Source organism: Vitis vinifera, chromosome 4 (assembly GCF_030704535.1).
Source record: "Vitis vinifera cultivar Pinot Noir 40024 chromosome 4, ASM3070453v1".
In the NCBI taxonomy this organism is placed as follows: domain Eukaryota; kingdom Viridiplantae; phylum Streptophyta; class Magnoliopsida; order Vitales; family Vitaceae; genus Vitis; species Vitis vinifera.
The window spans coordinates 9515693-9528224 of NC_081808.1; the positions used below are offsets into that span (position 1 = coordinate 9515693).

Here is a 12532-nt window from a genome sequence, read left to right on the forward strand (position 1 = left end):
TTGAATCCACTTCGTGCCTTATATCTATCCCTTTGCCTAATACAGAAGGACACTTAAACTTAGGGGGAGATACGGAATTACAAACAAATAGGGAAACACTTGTCTACTCAAGGAGGCCAAAATCGAAATTCAATGAGACACTCATCTCCGAAGTACTAAAAGAGTCAGAACCGGTGATAGTTCCAATCCTTCGAGAGTCTGGCTCCAATTCTGATCAGGTAACAAATGACTTACCCATTGCTCTTAGGAAACAACTTCGTTCATGTACTCTCCATCCTATCTCGAAATTTGTGTCTTATAATACTCTTTCTGCAAAGTGTCATGCTTTTACAACTAACCTTGATAGAATCCAGATTCCTAAAAACATTCAAGAAGCCTTGGAGATTCCAAAATGGAAAGAGGCAGTGATGGAAGAAATAAGGGCATTGGAAAAAAATGGGACTTGGGAAGTGATGAATTTGCCAAGAGGGAAGAAACCAATGGACTGTAAATGGGTATTCACAGTGAAATATAAGGCGAATGGCACAGTAGAACGATACAAAGCCCGCTTGGTTGCAAAAGGGTTCACTCAGACCTATGGCATCGACTATACCGAAACATTTGCACCAGTAGCAAAGTTGAACACTATACGAGTTCTTTTATCCTTGGTAGCAAACCTCAACTGGCCACTCCATCAATTTGATATCAAGAATGCCTTTCTGAATGGTGAGCTAGAAGAAGAAGTGTTTATGATGCTACCACCAGGGTTCTATAAGAAAGAAGAAGAAACCAGGGTATGCAAATTGAAGAAATCTCTTTATGGTCACAAGCAATCACCCAAAGCATGGTTTGATAGATTTACAAAGGTGATTAAGAACCAAGGATACCAACAGGGACAATCGGATCATACTATGTTCTTCAAACAGTCCAACGATGGAAGGATGATCATTCTAATCGTGTATATCGATGACATCATTCTCACTGGAGATGACACAGGAGAAGTGGAAAGGTTGAAGAAGGTCTTAGCCACAGAATTTGAGGTAAAAGATTTGGCTCAAATGCGGTATTTCCTAGGAATGGAGGTCGCCAGATCAAGAAAGGGAATTAGTATTTCCCAAAGAAAGTATGTACTTGACTTGTTGACTGAGACTGGCATGCTGGGATGCAAGCCAAACGATACCCCTATCAAGGCAAGAAAAAGGACAGAAAGCGACGAAAAACCCGTGGATAGAGAGAAATATCAACGACTAGTAGATAGACTGATCTACCTTTCTCACACCAGACCTAACATTGCTTTCGCCGTAAGCGTGGTTAGCCAATACATGCATTCACCAAAGGAAAGTCATCTGGAAGCAGCGTATAAGATCCTCAGACACCTAAAGGGTTCTCCAAGGAGAGGACTATTCTTTAAGAAGAGTGATAGTAAGAAGGTAGAGATCTATACAGATGCAGATTAGGCAGGATCAACAGATGACAGAAGGTCTACTACAGGCTACTGTACCTATGTCTAGGGGAATTTAGTAACATAGAGAAGTAAGAAACAGAGTGTGGTAGCCAGAAGCAGTGCCGAAGCTGAATTCAGAGCAGTTGCACAAGGTATGTGTGAAGAACTATGGTTGCAGAAACTATTGGAAGAACTACGTATTACAACAGAGCTCTCCATTAAACTCTATTGTGACAACAAAGCTGCCATTAGTATTTCCCATAATCCTGTTCAGCACGACAAGACCAAACATATAGAAGTGGACAGACACTTTATAAAAGAAAAAATTAAGAAAGGGATTATTTGCATGACTTATATCCCTACAAAGGAACAATTGGCAAATATTTTCACCAAAGGGTTACAGAAATCAAGCTTTGAAGATTTTATTTGCAAGTTGGACATGATTAATATCTATGATCCAACTTGAGGGGCAGTGTGGAAATCCGATATAATTTGAATGGTGATTTGTAGGATATTAAGGGAAAGATTGAGGCCCCAATTGTGGGTAATTTGTGTGATTTTAATTTTTCCATATTTGTATTTTTTTCCTTTTTTGTTTGCTCTCTGTGTATATATTAAATAGGGATCCATTTATGTAAAAAAAATACAATTTTGAATGAATATTAGAAAGATTCTTAGTTTCTACAATAAATAACACTAAAAACCATAAAATTTAGATTAGAAATTATTGTACCACAAATTTTCAAAATTCAACTTCTTACCGTACAACAAAAACAAATATGAACTAATAATCATCAATTCCAATGATTTTTTTTTTCAATTAGAACTCCAAAACACAATTCACATTCATCTAAATATCCATTGAAATCAACAATTCCTATTAATTTTGAAAAATAAAAAGTGAAGATTTCTTAGCAACCAAGCATAATTAGAAATCATGATCATCATCTAATTACTAATTTCCTACTATATTACATAATTAATCACTACAAAATTTTTATTGTGGTAATAAATTATGACATTTTGGGATATTTAGAAATATGTCAAACTACTATTTTTTTAAAGCTATTAGTTTTCAAATTAAATAAGAATAAATATAATACTTTATTTTACAAATGTTTTTAACATGTAAAAATAAATAGATTCAATGTTTAACAATATTCAAACATAAATATAAACGAACTTAATACATAACAACATTTAGATGCTAATAAAAAAAAACAACACTTAATAGCATTCAACTCTATTAAGATCTTTAAATCAAATGTAGATCTATTTAGATCAAACAAAAAAACCAGACACCGTCTAAGTTTTTCTTTGAAATCTTCCTACTATCATCCAGGGCATCCCCATGGACCACATTCCTGTCCCTGCCACTTCCCAAAAGTGCATTTGGTAAATAGCAGCATATTCAAAGATATTGCCTTTCAAGAGCACTTTAAAACTATAAATATATGAACATTCAAGCATATGGTTATAAAGAACTTGAAAAAAGCTACAACTGAAATGTTTACATATAAAGAACTTGTCAAAAAAGATGCATATATGTAAAGAATGAAGAAATATTAAAAATTGAACTCTGCCAAAAGCACCCAAAACATAAACATATATTAACAGGTAAGAGAAGTTTAGAAAGCAGCAAGTTTTCTAGAAAATATGAAAACACAGAAGCATGCATTTACAAATTTAGAATCAATAAAATATCACCAGACATATATAATTAAACAAATAACACAGTGACTGACAGTAAACCCACGGATTCCAGCCATGTATTTTTCATTGACATTCATAATAGCACATCTACAGAAAATATTGAAAGCATTTCCTTTAAAAATTTTCGTCACTCAAAAACTATCAGAACAAAAAATCAGTTAAGCCAAAATATAACAATTGGGAGCAAAGTCATAGCTTAAAGTCTCATATTTTGTATGAACAGTTTGAACACTCAAAATAGAATTCCCTAATCTTTACATATTTCTACAGTATACACAGCATAAGAGAAACAAAGACATCATGATGGCTCTTCTATATATATATATATATATATATAGAGAGAGAGAGAGAGAGAGAGAGACCCCTAGGTTGATGGTTATTTCAATGAAACCAAAAAAAGTGGCAACACAAGTACAAAGGCAATGGGCAGATTGCAATTAGTTTTGCTTTCTTATTGTTCTAGGCAAACACTTACATGCACCAGCTTATCTTTGCACTCATTTTGTCTTAAAATTTCATAATCGTTCCCATCACATACATCACCAATGCCACATTCATGTTTGATTTTGAAATGTATTCTCTTTTTCATTGTGCGTTAATCACACATGCACATATGCTCTTATTACAGTGCAAGAGTTTACAGTGACCTTCTAAGATGAGAGATGAATAGGAATTAGAAGGAAACAGAAATGGAAATGAAGAAGAAGAAGAAGAAGAAGAAGAAGAAGAAGAAGAAGACTCTCTCCGTAAGGGGAAAAAAACAAAGGCATATCAAAAATCATAGGAATCTGGACATTTCTACAATCTCCTCCTACAAGAAGCAAACACATAAAAGTACATAAGACATACACTTAAAAGTAGAAATCAGACTCAAATTTTATTTTTTTTTAATCAGCAACGACAAATGTATTAAACTATGGATAAGAAATACAAAAGAAAGATGAGGAATCCACCCAAAAATACAACTAACTAATCAAAAATTATGTTTGTTCAATAGATAAAGAAATTGGATGCAAATTAGAGGGTACAAAATTTATTTAATGGTAGCCATGATTGTAGAATAGCATGAACATAAGGACTTTTAAAATTTTTAAATTAGAAAACACCATCAGAATAAAATTATTTGACCTAGAAATAAGATTAACTTATTTAAAAACATGGCAAGAATATTTACCAGGTGGCGATATTATAGTAGAAGGATCCAGATGTCCAGATATAACAGCACTAATCAAATTCATCTCTTTCACACTTGATACAGATCTGCGGTTATGGAAGGAATCAAACTTGTCTGCTGAACATGCAGGGATTACATGCACCACCCGATTATTTTCTCCTCCCTCCAAGCCCTATAAAAAAAAATTATAACCAAAACAATTTAAAAGATAACCCAAAAGAACATATAAGATTTTCAATAAAATGCACTCAATATGTTAAACATACCCAAACCAAAAAGTATGCATTCTTTTTTCCTAGTTTGGATTCGACTCATTCAAAAATCTAAGTAGGTTTACCTAAAGTTGATTATTTTGAAATTTTCTTGGCTATCAAGAGAATAATAGACCAGCTGGTGCAAATGAAAGCTATTCAATTTTTTCCTTTTGCTTGGTGGTTTCTGCATCAACAATTTATGAAACCCATTAGGGATTTTCTGCACAAATCAGCAAGGTTTAATTATCATTTTCTTTTGAATCACTCCATGCGCATCCTGTCCAGATAACTACAACACTTAAGAGTCACCATCATCCAGTGACAGTTTAATCCTGAAGATAGCCATGTATGGCATTCAGTGGCAATCCTCATCTCTCAACTTCCATCCAATTGTTAATATTCTTTTAGGGAAACAAGAGGTAAGATGATGGCACACCATATATTGCAGTTCAAAACCACCATGAGTGAAAAAAAATAAATATGCAATTCTCTTAAGCCAAATTTGAAGTGCTCAGGTGAAAAAAATGGTGTGCAAGCACTAGCCTCCAATATTTCAAGAATACCTAGGAGGCATATGCACATTGGGGATGATGAGAGAGAGAGAAAGAGGAAGAGATGGAGATGTGTGGTCAATCCATGTGCTGGGAAAGAAACCAGTAGAGATGAGGATGGGTAGTTAATCCATTTGATGGGTCAGAGAGAAAGAGAGACAGGGATGGATGGTTAATCCATTTGATGGGGCAGAGTAGTTGCAGAAAAATCAACTGGTGGTAAGAGATGCAGAAACAGATATTTGTTTAAACAAGTAGCATAGATGACAAATTCTGGGTGGTATCAAAATCTACAAGAAAATATGATGGATCTTCACAAAGTGCTAGAGCTTCAAAATTGGGAGTTCATGGAGACAAGAAAGCAAAATAATATTACCAATAAATAGTAATGGAATGAAGATCATGAACATATGATATTGCAAACAGATGGAGAGATTTATCTTCCAAGTAATTCAACAAAACTATGTCAATTAAGGTGTCGTGAAAGCAAAAAAAAATAAAAAATTGATGAAACCAATTAATTAGGTAGTGCCTATTGAAAGCAGTAAAAGAAAAGAAGGCCTAGAAGGAGCTCTGACATATTTGAAGTTCCACGATTTAACAGAACCTGTGCTTTTGACAACATCGAATGTTACAGCAGTATTTGCATTATCAACTTTCCACAAACACAAACAGAATAATATCTTAAGACCAGAGATCCACTAATGGAAAATCAAAACTGTGAATCCTAACATGATATAGTGTGTGTGTTTGTTGTGTGTATATGAGATAGAGAAAGAGATAGACCAATGAACACCGGGCATGGTTGGAACAATGAAATGGGGAAAGGGAATGAGAAATCCATTCCACTCCTCATTCATTATTGCATTTGTATTACAATTAGAAATAGGAAAAGAAATAAAAAGTTCATTCTCATGGAAACCAAAACCCACTATTGTAAGGATTTTGATTCATATCGTATAGCAGTTTACCTCCTTCCTCTTCATATTTCCATTTCTATTCCCGCATACGAAGCACACCCTAAGAGAAAAATCTATTAGAGAACCAATTGGCTTCATAGCTAAGTTGTCAAACATTATTTGCATGTGTGTTTGCACAAGCATTATGTGTGTGCATGTGTGCGTGTGTGCATGTGTGTGTGTGCGTGTGTCTGTGCACGCGCATGCATGTGTGCATGTATGCATATGTGTGTGTGGGTGCGTGTGCGTGTGTGTGGGTGTGGGTGTTTGTGTGTGTGTGCATGCGTATGTGTGTGTGTGCTCGTGCACGCGTGTGTGTGTGTGTGCATGCGTGTGTGCATGTGTGTGTGAAAGAGAGAGAGAGAGAGAGAAGAGATGGGCCATGGAATACCATTAGAGAACCAACTTCCCTGGCCAACTGGTCAAACATTAACCTGTCTTTGTGCCCAAGCATTTAATGATTTAATTCACAGAAAATAGGAAGGCTAATAGCAAATTCTGAAACACTTATCGACCAGTTGGTTGTGGAAGATGGAGTCTTTGGGAAGAAGGGGAGAGTTTGAGTAAGGAACACTCAAATATAAGCTCTCTAATGTCAATCCAACCAAAATGAAGATGTTGAATATGCAAAGGAAGCCTGCATTGAAGAATATGACAAGGCTATGTCCACCGTCCAGAGCCATATTTCAAATCAAGATACGACTGGACCTTGACCATCATATGCACACAAATTCTCAATATCCTCTCTAAATAACTGTGACAACCCCACGGTAACATATTCTGGAAGTTAAACATAAGAATGACAACTAATGTCTCATCCGCAAATGAATATTTAACTAAAACAAATAAATGACTTTAAATTATTCCAATATTCAGAAAAAAAAAAAAAAAGGAAAACAAAAGCCTAATTAATATTTCAACAACTGTCTGCGACATGTAGAATTAAAAAAGGATAAATTTCAAGTTGGGAAAAGCAACAAAAAAACTACAAACCCATGCACATGCATACATACATACATATATATATATATATATATATAGAGAACACATATGGAGAGACAAGGAGGTAAAGAGAGAGAGAGAAAGAGAGAGAGTATTGTATCACGTACTTGGCTTCTTGAAGACAATCCATCAATCGAATCAACCTTGGCACCACTTGCTTCCAATAGTGACTGCAACCTATCCCCAAAGTTGTACTGAAAGTAGGGTAAAAACATTAATCACCTACTACAATCATCCCAAATGTTTCCAAAATCAATATACAATCTTGAATCTGCAAAAATAACATGAAAAAAAAAAAAAAAAAAAAATAGAAGGGGGAAAAATCCTGTAGAACTATTCATTTGGATGAAGGATGCGGTGAATGAATGATAAAGCGATGAAGGGATGAATGAAAGGAGAAAGGGTTGAATGAATGGGAGGAAAAAGGAAAGGAATGAACAAAAGAAAGAAGGAAAGAGAGAATGAACAAATGTAAGAACAACCAAAAGGATGAATGAATCAATAAATGCAAGACTGAATGGGTAAATCATATAATGAATGAACGAAATTCTGATCAGAGTAAGCATGCCCCCTTCCATAGAGCACACTGAATCAATGTCCTAAAATCCAGATAGAACCAGAAAGCAGAACCATCCACATAAGTCTAAAAGTCAGTGTTTTAAAAGATGGAGTAGACAACACAGTGAACCATGAATCCACCGCTTTTCCTGATTAGGGCTGACACACAAAAAAAAAAAAAAAAAATTAACTTTGTAAGTTTTCTTTTGTAAATCATGTCATATTTATAGTTTTAGCAATTTGATTCACATTTCATGATTTCCTAGATCTTTTTATTTACCAATCATGTTTTCTTTTCTTTTTCTCTCCTTTTTTCAACTATTTGTGACATGGCTGTCCAGTTGGGCCAAGAGTTTGGACAATTTGGCTTTGATATCAACACTTCTCCTGTCTGACCTTTGGTTTGGCTTTTAAAGCATTACTCTAACTTAGAGCTTTACTTAATTTTTTTATAAGGGCAACGGGAAACTTTATGTACCGTTATTATTATCTGACAGATGCACTATTTGGCAGACATGACACCATGGGAGAAGCATCAAATCAGAGCAATGTTCATAGAAAAGCATTGGTTCATAGAAAGTTAAAGAGGTGAAACTGTACATGACCAAGAAATATGAGCTAAGAATAAAAAACTGATGTCTCCAGAGTGAGGGAATCAACATGTAACCTTGTGTGCAGGTTCCAACAAAAAAGTGCATCCTTTCAAGCAGTTTTCTCTAGATATAGAGTCGCCAACTTTGACAGATACGCCTCCGCATGTCAAGGTCGGAACATAGCTAGGAAAAGGAACAGCATCTAAGGTTATCAGCTTGATCAGAACTCATCTCCAATGAAACTTCATGGTATCATAGTCCCATAACAAGTCAGATTAAAAATATACTCACTCATTGCAGCTTGGAATTTCATTTCGAATATTCTTTTCTGCAACAAACTGGGTATCATAATGAATCAATTAGTTACAAAATAAGAATATACGTAAAAACACCTATCAGTGCCTTTACCATTTGTCTATTTAAAAAAATTCAATAATGTAGCCAAGTATCACAAAAATGTTGAAGAGCTGGCATGCAGTTATATACATCTAAAATTGGTCTCCAGAGCCAATTGAGTGTTTAATTACATCAAACAAATCAAAATGATTCCTGATAGTCAGTTATATATATGTACAATGAAGGATGAGGAATCCTTCCAAAATTTACACATTCTGATCAAAGAAGAGATGGAGAAGAGTTCTCCAGAGAGTACAGGATTATATACAGCACCCTCAAGAGGGTAAAAAATCTCCTAAAAAATGAAGCCAAAGCATAGAACCTCACTTTGTCAAATGAGATCAGCAACAATATTAGTTGAATGAGGAGCCCAAGAGGAAAGGCAGTCCAGGATACATGCAACATCTAATATTTGATGCAGCAACCCATTGTACCTCCAAGGAACTCTTTCTAATTTAGCCACCCAAGATGACAATAGGGCAAAGTTCCCTTCCACCTGTAGGTTAGAAAGGGTTAAGGGCCCTAGCTTGCAGCAAGCCCTCTAAAGGCTAAAAGCTCTGCCTAAATGGTTAAACCTTCTCCTGCCGGTTTTGAAAAAAGTCTAACTACAATACCATTATGGTCTTTGGTCACCCTTCCAATCCCCAGCTGACATGGGTGTCCTCAACCACACCCATCAAAATTTAATTTGCACGAACCCACTGCAGGTAGAACCCAACTAGGGAGCAGCTTCCTTTCTAATCCTTTTGATAGGAGTGCCCTCAAAAGCTGTAATAGTAAAGGCCCAAAAGGATGAATAGAAATAAAGTAGGTCCCATATGGTCTATAAGGTCCTCTATTTATCCTCAAAATAAATAAATTAGAAGCATACTCAGAATTGTTCAAGAAAAGTAATTTTTTTTTAATCAGAAACAGAATTGTATTAAAAAAAAAAACGAATAAAAGTACATGAGAAGGATGAGAAGTCCTCCCCATAGTTACAAAAACAGATTTAAAAAAATGGCTAAACTCCACCACAATACAAGGAGACCTAGCCAACTGATATGGACCAAAAAAAAATACAAAAGCCTCTCCACTAGCCCACACAAAACTCCTCTCATTGCTATTCAGCCCCTTTTGTTCTACACACCAAGGACTAGTCAAGCTAAACAACATTGAGAGGAATGTCTTTGAAAGCAGGTTCACAAGAAACCCAAAAAGAGAAATAAAAGTGGATTAGATCCTACATTGTTCAACAAAAGTATTATGGCTACTACCAAACATATTTGAAACTCTTTTTTTTTTTTTTATAGCCAAATAGAATATTGTTGAAAAATGTCTAATAAAAAAAGGGGGTGCACCCATGAACATAGGGAGTACAAAAAGCACACAACAAGAAAACACAATACAAAGAAAAAAAAAAATACAACAGACCAAACCACCACCTACCCCATTGTCAAGAAATCAGGAAATTGGCAATATATGTGGAAATCGCCTATGAATTTCCTCTTAGGGTAAAACCGCGAGTCTCAATCAATCGTAAAGTCAATCCACTAATTATGAAAAGCTAGTAAATAAGTTTACATAATCCAGACCCAACCTTCTTCCAAGGGGTTTATCTACCTAACACCTACCTTTTTATTTCACATCTTTGATACAACTCCAAGTGCTCCTATGCTGACACCTTAACAGTAAGCTAAAAGATTAGAACAAAGTAACAACCATATATTTTAATAGGTACATCATTAGAGAATTTTTAGCATAGGTATTTATAGGCAAGCCCTAGGTTTTTAGGTCAAACCACAATAGGAAAATAAATAATGTGAATTATAGGGTTTTTTTTTTCATATTTTAAAATAATTATTTCTCAACAACCAAGTTGAGTGCTTAAGTGGCCTGTTTGAGCACTTGAGTGCTCAAATCCAAAAATTCTTCTATTTGCATGTACTAGTTGGCTCAAGCACTACTTTGAACAATCAAGATCTCTAACCACTTTTCTTAACCCATTTTACGTCTTGATGCAATTTTTATACTGCCATAATCCTACCTCAAACTCCAAACCACATACTTATCTTTTTTTTCTAAATAATCACTATAACATAGCTTTGTCTGATCAAAAAAAAAAAAAAAACTATAACATAGCTTTGAAGTCGATCAGTCCCTTAGAAATACTTAATATCGTACCAGTGCTTATTTGGAGCAAATTTGTCAACCTAACTAGCTAATCTAGCACACTAACAAAACCCAAATTCATTTTTATTTTACTAGATATATATAGTGGAGGTGGTCAATTTAACTAAAATAGCTGAAGTTTTTTTGTTTGTTTCAATAAATCATCAACTTTGTTAACCTTCAAGATCTTTATGTCTATAATTTGTATATAATCTTCACTTACATTATAAATTCAGAACTTAAAAAAAAAAAAATTGTGTGTTGTTATATTGCTCTTCAATTCTCCAAAATGGTGGTTATATGATTCTTTAGTTCTAATTTGGATTTTTATTTTAATTATACAACACAAGAATGGAAACACTTCCATAGCCCTTGTCTAGAACATGTGATCTTTAATATATGAAAACATGATGTTTGAGATCCAATGGGATTGCATGTCATCTTATTTTTCTCAAGACTTAGACTTGGATCATACTGCATGCATCTATTTAGTTGAATATGGCATAACATGTGTCTCTTCCTTAGAAAATAACTGAAAAAGCAATTGGTCATAGTCCGATCTATTGAAGGGGAAATGAAATGAGAAAGCTGGTGATGTAGGGCAACCTTAGGATGGTTGTCAATAAGAAAATAGGTGGACTAGGGCTTTCAATCTTTTAGGATAATGAGAGGAACAAGGAATAAAAATTATGATAGCAGAGAAAAGTAAAATAAAATATAGGTAAAGAAAGATAAAGAAGAATAAATAGCAACCTTAGAGTCTCACTAAGCTTCTAAGGGTCTCACCTAGGAGAAAATCAATGGAATCTCACTATTAAGAATTGTAAGGTATACAAAAAATTTAAAAAAAAAAAAAAGAAAAAAAAAGATAGGTAAATATTATTGATCATCAATCCTTAATCTTATTTTGTATCAAACTATGAAAACCCTAAAATTTGAATAAAACTATGAAAGGTAAAGCTAACCTATGTAATAACCAATTAGGAGTCTTATTCTCTCCCTAGAACCATTAAATCTTTTAAAAAATAATTAAAAGAGATCAAAAATATTTTTTCCTTGTAGGATTGAAGACTTACTTTATAGAAACGTATTATAATTAAGTTTATAATAAAGAAGACTTCTAAATTCTAAGAATTTGAAATAGCAAATTTAGAGTAAAAAACTCTGTTTTTCCTTCTTTTTAGGAGACTTTTAAAACTTCCCAAATTCTAAAACTTCCTTTTTCTTTTCCTTTTCCTTTCCTTCTTTTTCTTAAATACACCTTGACGGACTCATCCTCATCTGTTGGAGATAGGGATATAGATAATATTCAAAATTTAGACGTATATATTTAGCTTTTCTGAGTTTGCATGTGCATATCTAGCTACATAGAGCAAAATCACGCAAAATATAGTAATTTTTTGTTATATAGGCAAACAAAGATGAAATATAAAGCACCCAATAAAAGGGGGCACATGAAAATAACAACTTATTTGTAAAAATATAAACCAATTCAAAGAAATTGAATCTGTATTTTCTTACTTTGAAAGGATTACAAGCTATCTTTTTATACAAGGACTTAGGTTGACTTATACTTCTAGAAAAGTTAAAAATCATATAATGATTTCCTGATTCTATACATAATAGTCAATAGTAGTACACTCTAAAAAAAAGGAACAAACATAATTCCAAAACTCTACTAGATCTTAGAATTATTTAGTCAATTTCGGATCTCCTTTGATTTCTGCAAATCTGCCAACACTCCCCCTCAAGCCGGTG

At 34.1% G+C, this 12532-nt stretch overlaps 1 protein-coding gene across 3 annotated transcripts in view; it reads right to left on the reverse strand.

Moving 5' to 3' along the window:
* LOC100853048 (nibrin homolog) overlaps positions 1-12532 on the reverse strand; it is a 79546-nt gene that overhangs the window by 12400 nt on the left and 54614 nt on the right. For 2 of the 3 annotated variants that reach the window (XM_003631796.4, XM_010650562.2), the window contains exons 6-9: positions 8519-8565; positions 8302-8410; positions 7184-7270; positions 4311-4482 (exon numbers count right to left, since the gene is read on the reverse strand). In XM_003631796.4, coding sequence (XP_003631844.1) covers positions 4311-4482; positions 7184-7270; positions 8302-8410; positions 8519-8565 — 415 coding nt within the window. The remainder of the gene's footprint in view (positions 1-4310; positions 4483-7183; positions 7271-8301; positions 8411-8518; positions 8566-12532) is intronic. The other variant, XM_019219569.1, reaches the window with a different exon arrangement.